The 25,024-nt window shown below is 38.0% G+C and overlaps 2 protein-coding genes across 2 annotated transcripts; one reads left to right on the top strand and one right to left on the bottom strand.

The window, feature by feature from the left end:
• The first annotated feature begins 564 nt into the window (after window positions 1-564).
• On the top strand, window positions 565-4,212 carry LOC121875770. The gene is made up of 4 exons (XM_042380454.1): window positions 565-1,107; window positions 1,229-1,570; window positions 2,090-2,210; window positions 2,806-4,212. The coding sequence occupies exons 2-4, from the start codon at window positions 1,356-1,358 to the stop codon at window positions 3,046-3,048; spliced, it is 579 nt and encodes a 192-aa protein (XP_042236388.1). The 5' UTR covers window positions 565-1,107; window positions 1,229-1,355; the 3' UTR covers window positions 3,049-4,212.
• A 1,527-nt stretch (window positions 4,213-5,739) lies between these two features.
• LOC121875790 lies at window positions 5,740-24,397 on the bottom strand. Its single transcript, XM_042380494.1, has 16 exons — window positions 24,295-24,397; window positions 22,405-22,539; window positions 21,888-22,068; window positions 21,224-21,352; window positions 20,569-20,750; window positions 19,805-19,933; window positions 19,045-19,200; window positions 18,420-18,550; window positions 16,513-16,618; window positions 16,085-16,212; window positions 11,793-11,985; window positions 11,297-11,467; window positions 10,381-10,522; window positions 9,664-9,885; window positions 7,309-7,442; window positions 5,740-6,535 (listed from the first exon to the last, which is right to left on the bottom strand). The coding sequence occupies exons 2-16, from the start codon at window positions 22,537-22,539 to the stop codon at window positions 6,362-6,364; spliced, it is 2,313 nt and encodes a 770-aa protein (XP_042236428.1). The 5' UTR covers window positions 24,295-24,397; the 3' UTR covers window positions 5,740-6,361.
• Window positions 24,398-25,024: the final 627 nt, after the last annotated feature.

Raw genomic sequence — 25,024 nt, 5'->3', positions numbered from 1 at the left:
TTTATGTTTTATACCGTGTATTACAGTATTTGTTTTTAGCCTTCTAAGCATTTAGTTTAATTCTGTGGCATATGACCTAAGCTGTTTCGTTGCCAAGGATGTAATTACAGTAAAACCCCGATTAACCGACTTTTGGATTAACCGTCAATCCCGAACCCCCTAAATTTTTTTTTTTTTTACAGGGATTAGCCCACCTGGGCACAGGTCACTGACCCACATCGAGACCTGGGGGGCGATAATGTAATAATTTTAATAATGATAATGCTTATAATAATAATAGTATTAAAGAACCATAAAGAAATACAAAAATGAAAAAAAAATCAAGAGTGAGAAACAATGTACCTGTATGTATGTTGTGTTGTCAATGGTAAGAGAAACAATTGAGACCCTGCAATTGTGTGTAAATGAGGCAGAAAGTCAGATGAGCAACCTGGGACTTGGTCACAATTTTTGTGATGACATGTTCTTTGACTTTTCCATTTTTTATTCACGGTTTCTGTGCTGGTTCATATTTATTTACTAAAGTGGTTAATGTTTTAAAGCAAATTCTATTGAAATATGAATGGCAAATGAACAAAAATGAATAGAGGGACTTAGATGAGGTAGGTTAGGGAAAGGTATTTTGAAAATGTATGTTTTATTTCCGTAGACTATGTATTATTAACCGACCAAAGAGGTTTTACTGTACCACAATCAGTCAATCAACCAGTAATGTGTGAATTTAACAATGGCCAATGCTATCAACCAGTAACTTCTTCAGTCTAGATAGAGAAGTAAACACCTCTGTCAATACTGGGGGCTGTTCCTGGAGATTGATAACGTCTTAATTAAAAACATGTCAACTAATTGCTTCGTCTTCAAAAAAAATGCAGACCTTTACGTTAGTCAAGATTCTACATCAGATTTGTACCATATTAGGTGAATGAGGTGTCTAGTACATCCAGGGCAACCTACAGGTGGAGTTGTATGTAACAGGTGAAGAGATAACAGGTGTTCTGAATCTACTCACACCTGTTACACACACACACACCTGTATACACTCACAGACACACCTGTACACACACACTCACAGAGCTACTTAGTTTGTATATACGCTCTTTGAGTTGTGTGAGTATTATGTAGTATAACAAGTAAAGGGGTATAATTTAAAAATATTTGTGAATATGAGGTAACTTGGAGTGAATATATATATATACAGTATATATGTTTTATTTTATTTTATTTTCAGTTTGCCTGTCATTGATTATAAGCATAAAAACAGTTTCTGTGCTAGTACAGTATTAATAGTCCATTGAAGGTCAAGACATACTGAGGAAGGTGTTTCTCAGGATCAGAGGACAATTATTGTGGAGGTGATGATTGGTACAAAGGAAACAGTAGTGACAGGAACTGTGGTGCTAGTGTTCTTTTGGAGTGGAATTCTTCACCTTAGTTGCAGGTGGATCATCTCTGTCCTTCTATCACATTGGGACATGTTTCCTAATACAAACTTGGCTCATCATGTACATTTGCTTCAAGAAGCTACGTCACAAATTGGTGAAATAGAATCAAGCTTGGCAAATGAACGCAGGTAAGTTACTGACTACTTACTGTACAGCTGCCTCTCCCCCTGAACCACGAACCCCGAGAATCAGACTCTTGAATCCCAATCTCAGGGTTCGTGTTTCAGAGGGAGTGGCGAGCGGACTTTAGTATTTGACTGTACTGGAGTGTGTATCTAATATAATCAAATAATAATCTCAGTAATGTAATTGTAAACTGATCTACAAGTAAATATACAATATGTTTAATACTATTACATTGCAATTAATTAAAAAATCTACTGTTGGTGTGCATAGAAACAGCAACAAGTTATGATTTATAGTACATCACATGCTTATGCCTCTGATTTAATGGACTACAGTTGTATATAGATATGGAAGTCGGGGTTATATTGAGTGTGAATTTTGTGGTTTGTGGTTCGGGGGAAGAGGCGAATGGATTTCAATACTTGACTGTAAAGTTTATGTGTGAAAGAACAATACAGGTATATATGTATTTTTGGCTCTCAATAGACATGACATTAGCTAACCGACAATCATTATTTCAGGTTAATGTCGAACAATCTCAAGAAGTTGGTTACACTCCTTGAAGACCTTGTTGGTGAGATAGATCTTGAACAGGTGACTGACAAGAAGCTGGAGAAATATTTTGATTTTGTCAGCGAAAAGGTAACAGTCAGCTGGTTCTTTAGTCAATCTTGGATAGAAAGGTGGTTAATGCCTTGTGATTCTGTTATGATTGATAGTTGTTTTTATGTTACGGCAGAAGTAATTTACAGTCTTAATATAATACAGTATTTGATACAATTTAGTACTTCAGGTTTTATTTGGGGCTTAGAATTCTGTTTCTGTTTGCTACAAAAACAAATAATAATATAATACAATGCCCATCTACTACAGTATAGTATTTTATGTTTGTGTTTTATGCTGAGACAGTACTATGCTAAGCCCCCTTCTCCGAAAGCATGAATTTATTTGTTACTTTGAGAGTAAATATTCTTTATTTCAAACTTTTTTATCCATTCATATCTTGGGTGTTAATGTTTTCAAGCAGTTATATTTCTACATTCATTAAATTCAGCATTAAAATGAGCCAGTACTGGATATCCCTAAGTTATACTGTATTGTATATGGATGTTTTTCGCGGTATATCAATATTAATCGAACATTATGTCTGAACCGATGAGCTTCTTAGCCTAGTACCGTCAGCTAAAAAATGACTACCTTGTATAGTAGTCCAACATTTTTCTTTCTCTCCTCACAGCTCTCTCTCTTAGATCCTCTGATGATAAAAGCTCGTGACTTGAATGATGCCTTGAACAACAACTTGGAGACTGATCTTGCTGAAGTTCTAAGACGTTTTAGTGCTGTTAAGCAAGACTTTTTTAGAATATTTTCCCCAAAATACATTGAGGGAAGAAACACTGGAGATAGCAAGTATATGGCGGGTGATGAGAGAGTGTATGGTGATCATAATAGGAATTTTCTACAAAGGAATGAACTTTAATTTTTATTTTGACTATAGTCGTTTTTGTTTTTTTCCAGTTGATGGTACTGTATAAGTCCCCACCTCCCCCCTTTGCAGCTCATTGGCTTATACATAATGTTTGCATAATATTGATATACAGTATTGCAAATAAATTCACATATAATTGTAATTGATATCCAGTGTTGGTTCATTTTAATGCTGAATTTAACGTATGTAAAGCTATAACTGCTTGAAAACATTAACTTTCAAGATGTGAGTGGATAAAAAAGTTTGAAATAAAGAATATTTACTGTCAAAATAACAAACAAAGTCATGCTTTTGGAGAGGGGCTTCTTATCTTAGTAAAAAAAAAAATAAACGACTATAGTGTACATTAATATCATGTACTGAACTGGGTAATTTTGATTCTCATTATTTCTGACTATTTACTAAACCTTTAAATACTGTGTATGTATGTATTAAAAAAAGTCCTGTTCTGTACTGTATATCTTGCGAGACAAAGAGGATCAAGAGTAAGAAATGCCATAAACTTTATAATTTTACTTTACATTAATCCCCGAGTCCCAAAATGTGTATACTGTATAGTCTATTCACTTAAATATTCCAGTGTACAGTATCACCAAACTTGTGAATAATTTGTTAGTTTACTGAAAGGAAGAGTTGTGGTATTGCACTAATTTTCATGTAAAGGAAAGTTGATATGACTACAGATAATTGTTTTTCAGCTAAGAATATTGGGAAATGTATGAGGTGCACAGAACTGAAGTAAGACAAGAGCTGTAAGTGAGAAACAGAGAAAATGCAGTTAAAGTTGTAGCAAACCTTCAAATTACCATAACTTTGGAACCAGTGAAGATATTGAAGTGATTCAAGTGGCCGATTGTAGCATTGTTTTGTGGCATACCAGCGCTTGTCCTACTTGGGTTCTGTTCTCCTCAAGTTGTTTTAAGGGGATTTACATTTGGTGGTTTTTTATTTTATTAATTTATTTAGTAGTCTTCATAAATAAGTCACCCTGTTTAGTACACTTGCAGTATCTCAACTCCCCATCTTATCTCTACCACTGAGGTAAGCATCTGGGTTACTGATGTAACAAATGATTATTTGTCCCTATATTGAATGTAACATATTTTATGTAACAAATTACTCTTTTATTGTCTTTTTAATTCTTTATGTTTATTTACTTATTTATTTATATACTTATTCTTCTTTCTCTTACTCTTTCTTTTACTTGTTTGTTATTCTTTCTCATTATACTCGTGAGAGGTGGAGGGAGTGAGGGAGGTAATTGTTTACGTTGGAGGAGAGGGTGTGAGGGGAGGGGGGTACAGGACTAACAGTTTGTGGTTAGGCTAGAAAGGCCTACACCAAGGGGAGACTCAGGGAAGCTGGTTAGGGGGACTAAGATATCAATACTTCACAGAGGAGAAATATAGGATAGTTATTATATATATAGAACTCACCGTATTACTGCATAATACCAAGACATTTATAACACATCACTCTTTCTTAATAACGGAGGGATGAATTAGGACTCTTAATAACAGTTACTGTATTTATTGAATTTGGGTTTAACAGCTACACTTCAAAATAATAAACCTATATTCCTAGCTAGTTAAATGGGGACCACGTATCTCACAACAAATGGGAACTTAAGGATTTACCAAATAGAATACACCCAAATACCTGCCATATCGCCACCACAGACATCCCACACCTCCGTATACAAAATTCCAACACGGACTCTGCTAACCAAACTGCGTCAGCCTACAAAGGACGCCACAACTTTCATGACGTCACCCCTCATAGGCTTTCTCATTGGTCGCAGACAGACCTAAGGCCTTCATACTATTGGCTTAAAGTTGGTGGGATCTCTCAAGTGTCAGGAAACTCATGGCATTGTTACACTGAGTAAAGGCACACCTTCCAGGAAGAAACTTTTACTAAATAAAATACTGTATATCAAAATTATTAATAGTTAAAAAATTCCAAGTTGTCTTTCCTCAGAGCAGTAATGTATACTCGAAGATTGAGTGAGTCTTCACTTGTTACAATACAGTACTGCTTGGCTAATGGGCACTCACTTTTGCCCACGTGTGTTTACTCTTACGGTGCTAACTCTTAATACTTTATATTTGACACACACACACACACACACACACACAGTGCAGATAGTTTTTTAATCAACTGTAGAGTATAATTATTAATGGTATTACAGTAGGCCCTTCAACTTTGTGGGGGTTAGGTTCTCAAAATGGACGTGAGTCGCCAAATCCGCGAATAACTTTGCTGACCAAGGGGGCCGGGTACATTTTTACTTGTGTACAAAGAAATGTATATTCCCTTTATGTGTTTGCCCTAGGGACAATTATCTCTTTTACCTGTATTGTGTGTGTGTGTGTAGACACACACACACAAAACACATGCAAATAAACAATAATGGGAAAATTCTCTCACAAATAATCAGAAACAAATGTATATTAAAAATATTGAGTCTACTCTCAAGTCTACCCCGTGCTTTTATTAATCATTACCCAGAGCCAGAATTTTCTGGGAATGATTTTCCGAGGGGCACATTTTCCGGAGAAATTCCAAGAAAATTTTCCCGGCACCCGGAAAATTACGGGGATGGGGGATTTTTTCCATGTTCGAGATATGATGTAATGGGCAATTTCTGGAACTTCCGAGAAAATTTTTCCATTACCTGGAAAATTCTGGGGATGAGGGATTTTTTCCAGCTTTGAGAGTCGTCTCGTTACCTGGAAATCTCTCATTCCCGGAAGTGCTCTGCACCAATTGTTTCGGCTAACGGAGATATCACTGTAATTACAGAATAGTTAAATACAGTGAAACCTACCGCTAACAGACTACTCGTGTGTTGGATAGAGCAGTCCATGTAACAGACTGTATGACAAAGGATAGTCTGTAATATATGAGACCTCCAATTAATGGATTACAGTACATAATATGAGAGAGGATAATCTGTTGTATGGAGGCATCATTGTAATGCTGTGTAACTTAAAATAAGGTGCTAGACTAACAAAGCCTAATCTGATATGCTGTATATACATACAGTACTATAGATGTGCTATCATAGCCCCAATGATATTTCTGCATTCATATAAAAACCTGTGATCCATATTTGATTTACTGTTACAGTACAATACGCAGATTATTCAATGAGAAGACCGGGCAGGGCAATATAAAATACTGTACTGGTTGGAGCCACATTCAAGCAAAATTGGATTCCTAGGTACATTTTGCATGATATTAAAAATTCTGAAAATACAGTAAATGATCCTTGATATTATAAGTGATGTGCAATATCAACTCAGAGATTGCCATTACACCTGTGCCCTGACAGAGAAACATGTCTCCCATAAACAGCTTTGATCTGTTCCGCACCAAACTGGCCATACACGAAAGTATTTTGTGGAGGAAAGCCAAGAGTCTGCAGGGAGTAGATGCAAGAAATACTCATTGATGGTCCACCACAAACTACAATCTGGAAAAAAATATAAAAGCTTAATGTTGTTTGTTGACAAAGGAAAGTAAATGTCCTATTGTTTCAGAGGGAAAGTTACACAAATGAAATAGTTATTTAAGAGAACTTCCTTCACTAAGGTTATACAGTAAGTCTGCGCTTAATATCAAGGTTAAGTTCCTGAAAATGCGATGTTGCACGAAACAACATTAACCGGATCAATTTTCCCCATAAGAAATTGATAAAATATGGTAGTTATATATATATATATATATATATATATATATATATATATATATATATATATATATATATATATATATATATATATATATATATATATATATATATATATATATATATATATATATATCATGTACAGTAGATCCACAGTTGCCTCTGAAGATGTCTTGAATAAAGAGGAAAGCTAAGGTGCTCCGTTGTTTCCCTTTTCCCGTGTGATTATATCAGTATATATATATGAACACCAGACTTACAAAGGGAATCTCAATATATTCCTCGAAAAAATCTGTAACTAAAATCCCATTTTTTTTTACTATTCAATACTTTATTTTGTTTATCACATTCTTTACAGTATTTACAATATTTGTAATGTATGGGATATTATTGTTATTTTGTATGGGCAGGGTTGTGGTTCAACCTAACCTAATCTATGGAATTAACACTGCTCCGACTAACAAACAGGGTCCAGTAACATAACCTGTTTGTAACACAGGGACTGCCTCTACTGTATATATTTTCTCTCATCATCATCGTAGTTATTTTTTTCTTACCTTGCGTTTCAAGCTATTGTCAGGTTTGCTTATATACTTGTTAAGCATCTGGGTATCTATGAAGCCTTCTTCTCCTTCCCAGCCTTCAGGCACTTCCCCAAGGGTGTACACCACCTGCAGCCTTTCATCTTTACCTGTGAGATATCTCACTAAGTCAAGGCGTGGTGTTAGAGCAATATTCATTAATGGAAACAATGAATACACTGGTTGGGAAGAATCAATATTATATTAATTCTTTCAGCCTGGGTATACAGTAATATCTCCGTTAGCCGGAATCCCTCAAACCCGGAACTCTCCGATAGCCGGAATTGAAATTTTCTCGGAAAATTATGGCAATGAGGGAGTTTTTTTTCGGGTTTGAGAGATGATGCAATGGGCAATTTCTGGAACCTATGAAAAGAAAATTCCGTTACCCAGAAAATTCCAGGAATGAGGGATTTTTTCCGGCTTTGAGAGAGTCGTCTCGTAACCCGGAAATCTCTTCATTCCCAGAAGTGCTCTGCACCAATTGTTCCGGCTAATTGAGATATCACTGTAGTTGCCATTTTATGTAAGAATAATCATCTTAACAAACCTCTGCATCACAGCCATTTGTTATTCTGCCAAATGATGTCTTAAATTAATCTTTAATTTACTTTTTGCTATAGAACCTTCTTTGGGCATCTATATGAAGTGATCCATGAATAAGTATCCTAAAGCTTACAGGATTTTCCCAGTAAATACTTAAGCATTATGAAACTGAAAGTAATTCACAAATCACTAGACTCCTCCCTGACAACCATCATTTAAAAATGTGTCGAACCTTGGTTGGTGTTTCTGTTTTGTCTGAACCTATTCATTTCCAAAATGAGAAACAGGGAGTGAATTTTCTATTAATCTATTGCAAGATATTCTGTGAAGTGTTTAAAAATGTTCTAAGCCAAGCAAAAAAAAAAAAAGGTCTTTTTATATTAGTGCATGGTCCTATCTCTCGGTGTTAGAAATATGCTTTTCCGAATGTTTAGACAATTCTACGGCATTTTTCTTCTATTATATTTTCGTCAGAAATTAAGGATAACCGAGATGTTATTTTCCCAATATTATTATCTTTTGTATGTCACAAGTCGCCCCAGTCCTTGTTTACATCGGCCGAAGAAGCTCTTTCCCCCCTCAGTTTCTGCTCCCGTGTGTTCGTATGTTCTCTTCTTCTTCGTCTACAGCGCATGTGCGGGGGTGGTATGGGAGTTATTATTGGCTAGTGGAAGTAGAGGGTGAAGGTAACGTTATTATTGGGTAGAGCAGGGTGAGAGGAGACTTATTATTGGGTAAGAGCTCTTTGTTTTAGCCAATGAGCAGTGCTTGGGTGTGTCGGGAGGGAAATTTTGAATTTCAGTACCAGATATGGCTGAACAGGTGGAAGAGCTGTGCGGACATTGTCAACGCAATTATTTTACGTCTATTGCCGAGTTCCATCAGAAAAATACGGCGGCCATTGCATTTTTTAGAAAACACAGTGAGTTGTCCGGACTGTAAAAATCAGTGTACTTAACGTCTGATTAGGTTGGTTTTTGGTGAGTTTCTATGTTATTTTTTTACACGGAAAAAGGAGTAGGTTAAGTTAGGTTATATTTCTTTCAGTATTTGAAATGTTTTTTCCTGTGGTTTTTGTTGATTTTTTTTTAAAGATTTTGGCCTTGTTCTCCATTGGAAATCACCTGTTTCTGTGATTTTCCCCCACCCAAAAACTCCCACTTCCCAACAACTAACCTAAGATTGTTGGGGGAGGGAGGGGGGGGGGGGGCGTATTTAAAAAAACGAGTGATTTCTGATGTCAAATTCATTCAAAACTCATCAAAAACCACAGGAAAAACATATTTCTAATACCCAAAGAAAGAACGGTTCACTACTATAAATTGACCTTTTTGTCTGATATGATATACTGTACTGTACCTGTCGTGTGGTTCAATTACAAAATTAAGGGGAGAAGGGTATGGTAGTGTAATGAGGTCAATAATGGTCATGGCATCTGGAAACTGCCCTCTTTTTCCTGAAGACAGCCAAGGGCTATTGTCACTACACTTTGGTTGTACAGTATGTGTATAATGATAATTTTCATATTCATATTTACTTTCTGTACATTCAAGTGCAGTAGAAGTTGTACACCTATAAATCTTATTTTCCACAATATCCTTCATGGTAGAGAAAAGTTTACCACAGAAATTAAATTACAGTTTGTTTTTATGAGTTTTGGCCATGATTTCCACTATTACCCATGGTATTGTATAGTGACGGGTGGAGAAACATAACTATGAACAGTCAAAACAAATACCGGTAGTTAACTTAAATATCGACATTACAATAAAACAAATAACTAACTGGCATATCCATCCAGCTCGGAGCGGTAGAGGATATCTTCATAGGTGTCTGAGAAGTAGAGGAGGGTGAAGCGTGTGGGGTCTGCAGGACTGTTGACTAGACTACGAATTAACTGGAGGGCCGGGGTGACTCCTCCTCCAGAAGCAAGGAGTATTAATTCATCTAACTGGCTGGCCACATACTCGAAACCTCCACAGGGTCCTTGGAATTCCACCTTATCTCCTAGAAAATAAAGTGAAAATTGAGTGAGTTCCTTAGATCGTCAGTGAGAGGAATAGCTTCTTGAGATACCTTAAATACAGACTGAAACCTCCATATAATGGACTTCTATCTCCATATAATTCATTAGATGGGGTTTAACATATAATGGACCCTCTATATAATGACGTTTTTTATCTATATACAGTAGTTCGTCATATGAAGGTTTCACATCTAATAGACTCGATATAACTTACTTTCCTCTCCTTATAGTCCATTAAATAGACGTTTCAATAGTTGATGTGGTAAGTAGGGAACATAAACAAAGACAACCTGTATATGAAAAATGTTATGTACGTGTGGAATATATTTTGAAAAATAGCCTAAAAAACAGATTTATCTTCGTACTGGGGAAATTTGGGGGTCGTTATCATATGCGACATTATTACCGGTAAAAGGTTTTCATCAAGATAGAGAGAGAGAGAGAGATATAATTTCATCACTTCCCCTCATTCTCACCAGGTTGGAGAGCCTTGAAATGATTGGAGATGATGCCTTGTGTCTCGTACCTCAGCACCAACTCGATACGACCATAGTCATTTGGACGGGACACAGGTGAAAAATATCGAAGGTGCTGTTTCCCTTTGTTAGTTATCCGTACCTGTAGGAACAAATGTTTGTGCAGTAGCGGACAAAAGTTGGCACCCCATGCTGAAATTGACTCACGGGAATGAGTCTCCGAACTGACTTACCCTGACTGTCATCTGGTGATGGTGTGTGCTGTTTCATCTCATTTGGGGTTGATATATACTGCTTCAGTTTGGGGGGGGAATGAACTTTTGACCTTGACTCTACAAATCACATGATTGGTATTATGGTCATATAAACTTCAGGTAGGTCATATTACTGTATGAACTTGTATAAATACTTAAATTTAAGGATGCATAAGTGTGTAATATACCTGTACATAGCTTCAACACAGCACCTTTATTTTAAATTGTTTATTAAAAAAGAAATACCCAAATTCTGATTACAGTGTATTAACAAAAATGAAGTTTACAATTTATAACTCTTTTAAAACTATTTTTTTCTTGCTGTGATGCAGAAGGATTGGAATCAAGATTAAAAACAGTACACAAATAAGCTCCTATCATTAATTTATTTGGTATCATTCAATTATCTTCACTGCAATTGATACGTTCTGCTGAGTTACTCCCCCTAAATATCCATTTGGTTAACCCATCAACTCACACATACAAGCATCTCCCAGCACAGTACTCTACCCCCAAAATCATACACTACCATGCTCTTTGATTTCACACACTGCTTCTCTGTGGTAATCCTTCACAAGTAATGCATCCTTACTTGTACCTCCTTGCTTTTTCCTGCTCTACTAGGGTTGATATCTTTTTGCCACTGATAAAGCAATACTTACTGTAACATACTGCCCAGGGAGACAACCAGTGTGGTCTGTAGTATTGGGCAAAGAGAATACAAAGGAAGTCGTCTTATCGCTGATGTCTTCACGTGTCGAGAGGGCAAGTTCTGTCCATGAGTCTGGGTTGAGCGCTGGTTTGTGCAGTATACCATCTGATGTCTTTACTTCCTGTGGTATTGAGAATTCTGTCATAGATTACGAACAAAACCTTTGCTTACTTATAATGATGTACTAATCACTGCACCATCCATCCAGCCTTCAAACATTTTATTTTTCCTCCCACATTCACATACAAATACTGAAGCACACACATATATCTAAGTACATTTGCTTGTGTATGGAAATTCTGTGTGTTTTATACCAGTGTCTATGACTAATAAAATGTTTGTATATGTGTGTGTATATATGTGAATGTAAAACACCTTACAAATGTCCAAACTATATTCAGAGATAGAGAAAGAAGAATAAAAAAAAAATCATATCCTTAACAAACCTCACGGACAACAGCAGGAGGAGCCGTATTAAAGGGGTTATCAAAGTCACTCTCTTGGTAAGGATGTTTGGCAATATTGCCTTCTTGTTCTTGGGCAGCTTCATCAAGCAACCGTTGACCCATCGCTACCTTCTCTTCTGCCGTCATTTTCCTCACTTCTCGGTTTATTATACGCTCATTGGTCGATTCCTCCCTAAAGAGTAAAATAAAATACTATATTTTTACTACTGGTGAACTGTACAAAGGTTAATGGTTTTCAGTTGTATATACAGTGAACCCTCGCTTTACGCAGTTCCACTTTTCGCGTTTCCACGTTTACGCGGTACCCTGCTGAACACGGAATGCTCACTTTCCGCGGTGTGTGTACCCCTTTACGCGGAGAGCGGCTGGCGTCCTCTCGCGCCGCGCCATTTTTGGATCCATCTCTCCCGCCCTCTCCCGCCATCCGCCATGTTGTGTAAGTGGCGCGAGTAGGTTGCGCAGTGTATGTCTTTGTTGCGTTATCGGTCCGTCATATGACGTAGCAGACTGTGAGTGGGCAAAGCATCCTTACCTCCCTCCCTGCTAGCTGTGATTGCTTTAATGTAGTACTATGACGTGCCCCGCCACGGGAGCGTTCAAGCCCCTTGACCCACCGCGTCAGTTACACCCTTCCCGGCTACACCTTGTATATCGGTATCCATTGTTCCATAAGAATGGCTTCCACCGGACCACCACCACCACAAAGAAACCTTGCATTACCTGGACCCAGCCGCCCTAAGCCAAAGAAGACACGACGTTCCTTTAGCTACGAAATAAAATATAAGATCATACAAGAGTTGGAGAAAGGAACAAGACAGGTTGATCTCGCGCGCCAGCATGGTGTTAACGAATCAACTATCAGGACAATTAAGAAGGATGCAGCCAAGATAAAGGAGCACATGAACATCACAAAGTCTACAGGTGCTTCTATGATCAAGTATTTCCACAGCCAGGTGCTTCTCAAGACGGAAACATTACTTGTGAGCGACTTGGTGCGTCAGGCGCGACGGAACATGGCGGTGGACACGCGCTCAGTTGAGGAGTACACACGTGAACTGTATGCTGCAGTGTCACGAAAGATGGGAATTACAGAGCCCAAACCCTTTAATGCTTCCTCTGGGTGGTTACAGAGTTTTAAGAAGAGGAACAAGATCACCAATATCAATATTGGTGGTGAAGAATCTAGTGCTGACCGTGTTGCGGCTAGGGAATTTCCTCCGTTTTTACGTGAGATTATGGAGGAAGGACAGTACACCGACGACCAGGTGTTTAACATGGACGAATCTGGTCTTTTTTGGAAAAAGCTACCTTCCAAGACCTTCGTTGTGAAGAATGCCAGCAAGTGTCGGGGCCGGAAGTTGCAGAAGGAGCGCATCACCGTCCTGTTTACCACCAATGCCTCCGGTACCTGTAAGCTCAAGTTATCGGTGATCCACACAGCACGCAAGCCGCACGCCTACAAGAGCATGGACATGACCAAGCTAAATGTCCACTCTCCTGGTTTGATGACTGTTTCGTTCCCGATGTGAAGAAATTCTTTGAGCAACAGAATGTGCCATTCAAGATTTTGTTGCTGCTTGACAACGCACCAGGACACTCGCCCCTACTGTTAGATCGTCACCCCAATGTAAAAGTGGTCTTCCTTCATCCCAACACTACGTCTATAATACAGCCCATGGACCAAGAATTGATCTGTAATGTAAAAGCTGCATTCTCTGCTAAAAAATTCAACCTCCTGAACGACTACACCAACACCAAGGAAGAGTTGCGTAACCTGAGTGACACCAACACCGATAGCAAGAGCGAAGACGACGAGGATCAACAGTTGGCAGAGCAAGAAGTACTTTTGAAACAATTCTGGAGAACATTCAACGTCAAGAAAGCTGTGGACTTCTTGGTGGAGGCATGGGATCAGCTGTCTGTAGCATCTGTTCGTCACGCGTGGAGACATGTGTTGTAAGGCATTCCGGGTGTTAGGCAGAGTAAATCTGTGACTGGTGAGGTTCAGACTGTTGCAGTATCAGTGGACCTTGCCAGAGAAGCTGCGCAGAGTGTTACAGCTGCAGGCTTCTCCGAGACCACCAACGACGACATCCTGGAGGTGATGAGGGATCCTGATGTGACTACCGACGAGATGGTAGATGATGATGACGTCAGTGAAGAGGCAGGTGGTGCGTCATCCCAAGAAGAACGCTGCTTATCCCATAGTAATGTAAGGGGTGCCATCGAGTGTATTGAGAATGTCAAGCTCCTCCTTTCCGACGACCCTGACGCTAACAGGTATGAAATCTTCACTACCCAGCTGTTGCAGACTATGGAGCCCTACATCAAGGTTTATCACGACAACATAAACACCAGCCTTCAGCAAAGCATAACAGAGTTCTTCGCCCGCAACCCACCACAGCCAGCCCAAGCCAGTGATAGTGACAGAGGCAGAGACAGTGATGATGACTTTGAGGGATTTGTCAGGGAGGCACAAGTAAGTGAGGATGTCACCGAAGAAGACTCACCTGAGGGCCAGTAGCCTGCCCTCTGCCTCGGAACCAGCCTCCATTCCCCTACGCCGACCCATCTCTTCTACTAACGTAAGTGTTAACCCCAACCTTGTTTTTTTCTAACCTAACCTTCAGTTTATTATTCTCTTATTGATTGTTCCCTTCTATATTATGTGTGTGTGAATACCATCATAAAGTTAAGATGTTATTTTTAGTAAAACGTACGTATTGTGTCGGGGAAAAAGTGGAGTTTGGGGGTCGGCCCAGTCTCTATTTCAATTAATCCCATATGTTATGTTGTTCACTTTACTCGTTTCTCACTTTACGAGGGCCGCCGTGGGTTCAATTAACCGCGTAAAGTGAGGGTTCACTGTACAGTATTGTATTTAATGTACTAACTCTTGCATGTTACATATAGTTTACAAACTTCAAAACAAACTCTAAACAATAAAAGTACAGCATATCTGTTGACACTTTTATCTCCACAAATGTACTATACGTAGATGGTTTACTTTGGCACTACATCTAAATGCATACAAACAAAGATACTGTACCAGTCAAATATCTTAGTGTCTTGTCACATTCTAAAATGGCAAAGAAAAAATATGAAGAGGATGACAAATTGATAGCCATTTAATGTCCCCCTCATTCTTGATACGCTTGTCCTACACAGGTACTGTACAGTGTTAGTGCCAGAAGAAATTGATTTACATTGAGAAAGCTTGCAACGATTGGTATAGTTAATCTGGACAACACCTTCCTCATGTGCCCTAGGATTGAACCTGGGTCACATTGGTAAGATGCCAGCACACTATTGCTCTACCACTAGCATCGGTTAAAAACTAGTACTGTACTATATAGTATTCCCTTTTCTCAACCATGACATGCTTTAGCAATAGCCAGGGCAAGTAGTGGGTACAGTATTTGATTATGGGTAAACTAACGACACTAATATAAAAGGTTACAAATTAGAGATGTACTGTAGGTGATACAGCAGGTACTTAACTTATCCACATCACTGGGAATTCAATATACAGTACAGTATTACCCCGCTTTACGCATTTTTTTTTTACGCGTTTCCACGTTTACGCGGTACCCTGCCAGACCCGGAATGCTCACTTTACGCGGTGCATGTACTCTTTTACGCGGAGAGCGGCGCGGGCAGGGTGCGCACAAGGTCGCCCAGTCATCAAAACATTACTGAGTTCTTCACCCGCCACCCACCACAGCCGGCCCAAGTCAGTGATAGTGAGGATATGGACTTATATGGAATTTGAGGGGTTTGACAAAGAGGCCCTGCAAGCCTCTGTGGTGGATAGTGATACAATTGATACAAGTGATACAGGTGAGGGCCAATAATCCGCCCTCTGCCTCGGAACCAACCCCCCATCCCCGTGTGTCCAGCCATCTTTTCTACTGATGTAAGTGTTAAAAAACCTAATATTATTGATATTTCTCTTAATTATTAATTGTGTGTGCATACCATCATAAAATTAAGAAGTTATTTTTACTACAACGTAGGTATTGTGTCTGAAAAAGTGGAGTTTGATGGTCGGCCCGGTCTCTATTTCAATTAATCCCATATGTTATGTTGTTCACTTTACGCGTTTCTCGCTTTACGCGGGCCGCCGTGGGTTCAATTGACCGCGTAAAGCGAGGGTTCACTGTACAGTATATCTTAAAAACTTTATACTGTAGATTTCTCAACTGGGCCTGGAAACTTACTGTCTACAAAACAAATACTGTATATGGTTGTAGAATGTAAAGCTGACTTACCATAAATCTATAGACGTAAAACCAGTGAGGGCAGCGACCCCTACCAGGTTCCGAAGAACTTCATTTGATGGGGCCATAATGCATCCAGCTTTTCCATCCCGAAAGAGACGTTCCAATCCAAGATTAGTCTGTTGAGTGACTTAAGTTAAAGGGAGGAGAAATACTGGGTTTAGAAGTTCTATTGTACTAATATACAAGTACTTAGCTGAAAATTATATGGGGCTGGTATACAGTACAGTACAGTAAAACCCTGTCCAACATGGGTACCTCTAAAATATGGAATTTATTATCTGCTCTGGGTCTCAAATTGGCATGCACCTGATCCCACAACATGTATGGTGTTTGCATGTTAGCTACCTACACTCCCACTGCTACCTACACACCTACTGTTACTTACACAGTGCCAAAATATTTATCAATTACTGTACCTTATAGCCAGAACCGCCGCAGGCATATAGCATCTTCTCAGTTACTGCACCAACATTCTTTGCTGCAACAAATTTGAGTTGCCATAACCAGTGAATACAACCAGTCCTGTGTGCATCAAAATGGAATATTTATACTATTAGAATGATGCTAATTTCTGACGTTACACTGTCAATCTATATGCAGGGGGTCCCTGGGTTACGAACGTGTTCCGTTCATGAGGACATTCTTAAGTAAAAAATGTACGTACAGTACTATAAGTCGGAACACATGCTATGTGCATACCGTACTTACAGAACAATGTTTGAAATTCCACTGCAGTATATCATAGCTTAAATCCTTATTTACATCCAAAATTACTTATTCATGAGAAAAGAAGAAATAGAATGGCAAAATACAGTAAATGAAAGTAAAAAATAAATTATCAGGTAAATAAAATACTGTACTGTAAATTTAAAGTTTAACCTCGTTCGTTTCGGTGGGTGTTCATAAGTCAGGGACCCCTGTATACAGGTGCAGGTACACTCACTCCAGAAGGTATCTTTATGGAGGGGTCGATGAATTTCAAAATGAACACCGCGACTCCTGTTGTCTCGGTAGGGTTGTCAAAATCCTTCGTCCATTGTGTCATATTGTCTCACACAAAATTGTAAAGATACTTTTTGGTGCAAGTGTACATGCTAAGGGATATCTTTAACAAGGCTTTAAGCAAATAATATATTAATTAAAGTCATTGGATAGTATAGGTACAGAAATAATCAAGAAGTCATTTACATCTTTTTAACATGAATTATATATTTTTCTTGAAGGTACCAAATCAAAAACAAAAAATATATTGTGAAGAAGTAAATTTAAATCTATAGAAGTGAGACATTACCTCACAGGTTAAACTAAGACATATCTGATTGTGTAGGTGGCAGGCTGCACTACTCTAATGGTTCAGTCAGTGTGATAACTGTATGAATGTTCTCCGTCCCATCAAACAGGGTAAAATTAATGCTTTTAACTCCACGCTCAATGGTTCTTCAAATACCAGCAAGGCTTCATGTCCTTACCCTAATGGTCACTTCATCTATGAGATTCCAATCAGGTAGTAAACAAGATAAAGATGCTTGTGTGTTTTATGAACCAACCAAAAATCATTCCAGCTACAGAGTACAGACTTGAAAAACAAAAACGAACATTTTAAAGGACAGTGCAACCCAATGCCACATAGTCCAGAATTGTCAAAGACCAAACTCCCTGATCAAAACAAATGAGAAATGTTTCCTAAAAAATGGGACTTTAAGATCATATAATAATATGAAAGAGGACTGCATATAACAAAAATAATTAATCAAGTGTAAAAACAGCACTCATCACCTCAAGATAATTAAAACTGTAGAAGAGAGCTGGCTGAGAGGTGTGGTGTCATCAGGTAAAATGTTTTTAGCTTCTTAGGGTTCCATGATGCAAGTGAATGAACCAGTTGGGTTAATCCTGTGAACCTGAAACACTGACTGGGTTTTAAAGGAAACACTGGGCTGGGAATTCAGAGCTGTGATTAGACCCTTGTTGTATGGAGGAGGAGAAATCATATTGTACTGGTACAGTGATCAGTAAGAGTAGAGAAGTGCAACCACCTGCTAGACAGTCCAAGCCTTCTGGCCATAGTGACTTAGTGTGTTCTAGTAGGTCATATCTTAAATATTATGAAAAGATATAGTCACCCAAAGAACTATTTTTACTTGTGGTGGGGGGGGGTGAATTTAAGAATAAACACTGTGACTCCCGTTGTTTTGGTAGGGTTGTCAAAATCCATCATCCTTTGCATCATATTTTCTGAAAACTATTTTGCAAAGATGGTTTTTCAGCAACTGTAAAGTACAACAGTATGCAGAAAAATATTGAGAACTCAGCATTCACCTACCTTGGTAATTGGTCAAAATCTGAATGAATACTCCAGTCACCATTTTTGGTGACTGTATCCAGTGACTGTGCTAATAGGAATGTCATGGACCTTGAGCTGTTGGTTTCAATAATTGATTCTCCTATATAGTCCTGCAAAGAAAAAAAATCAACTGGTGCAAGAATTTCATCCACACAAGTTTCCTCAATATTTAGGTAGAAAGTCCTCCCGTAGAGTATGTAGCACAGTACAGGTACTCCTCGACTTACGACCCACCCGGACATACGACCGCCTCAGTCGTACCAAAATTTTGTCAAATTATGTATTTTCGAGTCCCGACGTTAGTGATTGCACTGTGTACTGACAAAATTTTCTTTTGTAATTCCCTTTAAAATGGCTGGCAAGCTTAAAAGTGAGAGTTTTGTGGTGCTGAGAAGAAAAAGAGACACCCATTTTAGATTTTCTATGTATTATTTAAGCATTTTCGACTTACGACCTGGATTTGGGTCCCCAACCCTGTCGTAAGTCGGGGACTGCCTGTCCTGTATAAATGATACATCAAGTACCTTAACACATAGGAATAACACTAGGAAAAGCATCACCAGATTAAACTAATGAACAATATCTTGCAATAACTCTGCCTCACCTGAATGCAAGGGTAGTCACACACACGCATGCCTACATCAGCATGAGCCTGATGAGTAACATGTTTCTTGGCAAGATCTATACAGCCAAGGGCAATGCCATTCCAGCAGGAGGATGTGAGCAGGAGGAAAAAGGTGTCAATACATTCCTCCATAATCTGTAGAGAGACAAAGTCAGTGAATGAAACTTCACAATAAAGGTGTAACAGAGACGTGGCCAACCGCCCAAGCGGCTAACAAGCAAATCAGTGGTGAAGAGGATAAAAGTAAAAAGTAAAAGTTAAGTAAAACGCATTACAATTACAACTGAGAAAAGCAAAACTACCTGATAATCAATATACAGTATAATAGTTTAGCAAAACAAACTTAGATGGTGAATTGTTTCAAATTCATGTACAAAGATTTATTGATATCTTTGATAAACACTTGAGAAGCAATGATTATTTTGTTATAACCTCATGTTTTCTCTTATCTCCATATTTGTCAATTCAGTACTGTATATTGAGGTGAGTTCTGGCCCCATGTCAAAGTTGGTGTGAAAATTTGGAGATTCGGGGAAATTTTGGCAGAGGCAGAGTCTTTAGTGTGTCAAATTATCAAGGGTATACGGGGCAATTTTAAATCCCTAACCAGTATTATTTGATTTTCCACAAATGAATTTTATTTTTCAAAAATATTCTGTCTTTACTCATCCTTCAACAGTGACCTCCACCATCATCATCAGAATCACCATCAGATAATAATGAAATATATCTCACTTACCTTTTTTCCATCATAAGGAGACCCTATCATCCTCTCAAGGTCAAACTTGCCTTCCACCACTATTGGACCAGATTGATTGCCGTGCATCCCAAGAGCGCTCCAGTTATCGGTCGATGCTCGGATCTCATCCTACGGAAGGAAATTTTAAAAGTGTTTAACAATTGGAAGATAAACATACAGGCAACTCATGGACCAACATGGGTTAAGAGTGGTAGCATATACAATTGTTTTTATTAAATATTTGTATTTACAGTTACAGTAGTGTGAGTGTGTCCATCCCTGTGTAATGCTGTAGACTGAAAACATCGTCCTATTGAGTGGTGATTTCAAAAGAACATGTTTTAAGAATTAAAACTGAATGAGCTACAGACAGCCTTCAGTACTCAGACAAACATGAGAAGATGTTTCTGCAAATGCTGCATCAGTCCCAGTTAAACTACAGTACAGTACAGGGCACCTCCATACTGGCCAACAGAACCTACCATGTGGTTCAAGCAGCTGGAGGCTACATTCATCAACTGATCAATTATTGTACAAAACATCTCACCAAAGTCAATCATGCACTTGCTGCCTTTCAGTCATCAAGCATCAGTATTATTCAAGATGTCACAGTAATTAATCTGTGACGGGTCAACCGGTATGATCTGTTCAAGAAGACTTTGACTGAAAGGAAAATGCCTTCAACAAGTTAGCAGATAGATCAGGCTATGGCATTGTGTTAGTCTTGAGTACCAGAAATTAATAATGTATACATTATGGCTCACCTGGTAAGAAACAAACATAGAGAGATTGGAATAATTCCCATTATACTCTGGACTGACAGTCATGATGGTGTAGAAGTCAGCAAATCCTGCACTTGTTGTCCATGAACCAAACTTGAGCATCTGTATGGTTCGTTTATCTAGATATTTTACCTTTGAGGACAGCGGGAACCAATCGTGTCCACCTGAGGGATAATGTCATCAATGTAAGGAAAGAGAAAGTGCCAGCAGTAACTTGGTTCACTGGATAACTCAACATATCAGGAGACATGCATTCTATCATACAATCAGGCAGTATTGATACATATTGTTGTCTAAAATGTGCACTGCCTGTTATTCTATTGTACCAAGGCCTTAGATTGGTTGTCCTTTACCTTACAAAATTGTGGGAATCATGGTAGTTTGTTAAATGTTAAAAATAAGTTACCTAAGCATAATCTCTATTATTATAAAACATTAAAAGATCTAAATTTCATAGAATAAAGTACAGTAATGTTTTATGAAAATTGGCAACATATAAGACAGTTTACTAAATTACCTAAGTTTCATTGAATAAAGTACAAGAATACTTTAAGAAAATTGGCAACATATAAGACATCAGTTGTTATTATTTATACGTAAAGTCTGCAGTTCATCAGCAGTAGGTTGTGACACTCACCTGTGGCCGGATCAGAGGCACTCACAGCACCTAGGAGCTTCTCCTGGGTGATACGGGTGAGGAGCTGCTGCAGGTGTGGGTTGTTGTGGTAGCGGAATAGTATAACTGAACAAGAGGCCAGGTGCATAGCTGTGAGGGGGAGAGGTGGAATTATCACTTTATCAGTTTAAGAAGTTATATAAGATAAATTTACAAAAACATTTATACGTATTTCAATTGATGATGGTGTCTACAATAACTCTTTGTGGACTTGATGTCAAGTTCTGGCTGAATGTCAGGTAAAAGGCTGTAAAGCCAACAAGAAAAAGAATACAATCTTGAGCTATTTCTTGATTTTGAATTGGGAAAATATCCAGAAAGGAAATAAATGTGAACTTAATGGCTACACAAAGCAGTACTGAAACTAGGTGAACTCGGTCTATAATGTATTTGATAGCTGAGAACTGGAATAAAAACATGAATATGATTACTGTTTTATTAGAAATGGGGAGGAAAGTTGATTTTTTCTCTTTAACTCTTCCTCATCACTCACTGGGCCAAAACAGAGAGACTACAGTACAGGTAACTAACTTAATAATCTAAAAAATTATAAAATAAATCACTAGTTAGCTTGCAAGATTAGGTTCACAGGAAAGTAAAGATGAAAAATATTGACAACACTTACTGTAAATCATAGCAGTAGAAGGGCAGCCATAGCGAGCAAGAGTCTCTACCACCATGGCGGCACAAATATGGTTCTCACCAAGGCCACCAAACTCCTTCGGGATGATGAGACCCATCAAACCTAGCTCAGCCAGGTCTTCTACGGACTGTCTTGGGAACTGGTAATTGCGATCACACTGAATCTACAATAAAAAAAAAAAAAATAGAAACAAATGATTAAAAAAAATGAATGAATCTTAATTAAGAAAAATAGATTGAGAGGTTATGGTAGGATGAGAAGTACCATAAGGCAGAGAGAGGGCATGAGTGAAAAGAATTGATTAATATTGTAATGATTCCAGAACCATTTATGACTTCTCCATTGCAAGCCACTGAACCTTGAATGCAGGATGATTTGGTCTTGGGTCAAACCTACCTGGACTTACCATAACCTACCACAACTTGCACTAATCTACCTTATATTAAGCTAAGCTGACCGAGGCTAAAATGCTACTGAACAGAATTGAACAGATGCTTACTGCATGTGGACGGATCTTTGTCCGACACACGTCCATCAAGTCTGCCCGGAGTTGCTTCTGCTGGTCTGTCAGCAGCCAGTCGGGATCAAACTCAGATCCTAAGCCCCAGAACTCCTTGTTGCCCCATGTCTTCATCTGTAATATTAACGTCCACATAAATTACAAAAAAATATATATTTTAAAGTATTAACTGACCACAACTTTTTGCTTCTCTTTTTAGTCATAGTCTTACAAAATATTGTGAACTATATATTAATCCAATAAACATTTGGATGAAAAATTAACCATCATAGGAGGCTATGTGAAGAATGAAAGTGGAACCCCCAGGCCTAACTTATCTTTAGGAGTAGTTCTGATACAGTACATTGTATACTAAGTTGAAAATATACAAGGAGGCAGTATTGCTGGCACTACACCCAACCATCTTTACTTCCATAATTGTAAAGACATATACAGTACTCGGGTTGAGCTTGAAACAGTGACCCTTAGGAATATGATTATATTCACTGGTCACCGAATCCCTAGCATTGATACAGATGCCCCACCCAGGTCACAATGGTGGTATTTACAAAAAATTTTTGGTATCAACCTCATCTTCGATATAAATAAAACAGGGTGATTCACTCACTGGTAGCCCTTGAGTTTCACTTATACTGTATAATTGTTACGTGTATTTATGAACTGTACTCTCCCCCCTCCCAGATTTCTCTGCCATGTATTAATACAGGATACACATGTTGATAAAAGCCCCACCAGGGGGGGGGGGGGAGAAATTAGACGAGAGCTAAATCAAACCATTAGGTGTATCGTAGGTATTCCTTGTTCATAAGGCTTGTACTATCTTAGGACTTCTCTGGCATTAAGAAGCCTATGGAGCTGTTGATAGGATTAAGTATACCCAAGGTACAGTATTTTGATAACATATCTTTAGGTTTATTTCGCTGTACTCAAGACAGAGGTGTAGTATAGTAAAAGCTTTGTTCACTGGGCTGGCGAGAAGATCAGTGTAAGAATAAGTGAGATATATCGTACCATGTATAGTGTGTGCTGTATACATATTATAGTACTGTACTGTAGTTGTTTTGTGTAACGGTTAAGATGGCTGTTGTATAGAGTGCATTTATGAGGAATTCAAAATCATACAAACATAAGACATAAAAGAATCATGAATTTGGGCCATGCAGAGAATGAGAGGAGAGTTTGTCCAATCGCCAGGCCTTCACTTTTTTTTTTTTTTACGGGAATTAGCCCACCCGGACACAGGTCACTGACCCACATCGGGGCCTGGGGGGGGGAAATGAAATAATAATAATAATAATAATAATAATAATAATAATAATAATAATAATAATAATAATAATAATAATAATAATAATAATAATAATAATAATAATAATAATAATAATAATAATAATAATAAATAATAATAATTCATAGTAAATAAAAAATTTAATATAAAATAATAATGATAATAATACCTGTAATAATAATAATAATAATAATAATAATAATTATAATAATAATAATAATAATAATAATAATAATAATAATAATAATAATAATAATAATGAACCATAAATACAAAAATGTAAAAAAGATCAAAAGTGAGAAACAATATACAGCATGTATGTTGTGTTTTCAATAGTATGAAAAATAATTGTAACCCTGCAATTGTGTATAAATGAGACAGAAAGTTAGATCAGCAACCTGGGACTTGGTCACATGGCAGCAGGGTCTACCATTAGACAATACATTATGCTTCCAATATCTTCCCAGGCGGTAGTACCTCCCTGTTTGGTACTACCCACTCAGTCCTACTGCCACCGGGTACTAAGTGGTGGTAGTAATTACTGCATCTGACTGTACATGGGAGAACAAGGAGCATCTTACGGTATGTGAGTAACTTGATCCATGTAACAGTGTCTGGGACCAGCTGTTCCAAAGGCGACACAACAGCTTTTCTGTGTTGTTGTTTGTCCATTTAAAGTCATAGTACTGGGATCATTCATTGCCTTTTAAATCAATCTACTGGGTTACGTTGTTTTAAAACGTATGTCGTTCTATTAATATTTTGTCCCGTATGGGGATTTGTGGTATATTGGCATGATTTCGTTGTTGATAAGGTGTAGGTGGGGTCTGCCCATATCATCAACCCGTTTCGTTACCACTATTTTTACCCGTTTCGTAACCACTGCTTTACCCGTTTCGTCACCGCGTTCATTCCCAATATATACACGAAAATAACTGTTGCTTGGGATAGAAAATAATCAAAACTCTAAGACAAATTATTAAAGACAAAAATAAAAATAAAAACATTGTAATACGCCTGCAATCATCTCGCTGCTCGGTGGTTTACGCGCTGGTGCCAAATCACCTTCAATGTTCTGTATTTTGTTTATTTACCAATGTGAATCGTTTTACTTTATTAAACAATTAATATTCATGTAAAGTAATAACACAATAATTCCTCATTTGTTGTTTACAAAATTGTATTTCGAAATTATGCCTCGGCATAACAATACATTGAATCATGCAATATCTCACTAAGACAATTTATTAAAGACGAAAACGAAACAAAAATAAAAAAATGTTAATACGCCGCCTGCAATCATAAAACTTA

This window comes from Homarus americanus, unplaced genomic scaffold, assembly GCF_018991925.1.
Source record: "Homarus americanus isolate GMGI-L3 unplaced genomic scaffold, GMGI_Hamer_2.0 scaffold22250, whole genome shotgun sequence".
NCBI classification, from domain to species: Eukaryota; Metazoa; Arthropoda; class Malacostraca; order Decapoda; family Nephropidae; genus Homarus; species Homarus americanus.
The sequence above is the reverse complement of the archived record's forward strand: the minus strand, read 5'-3'. Positions and strand labels throughout refer to the sequence as shown.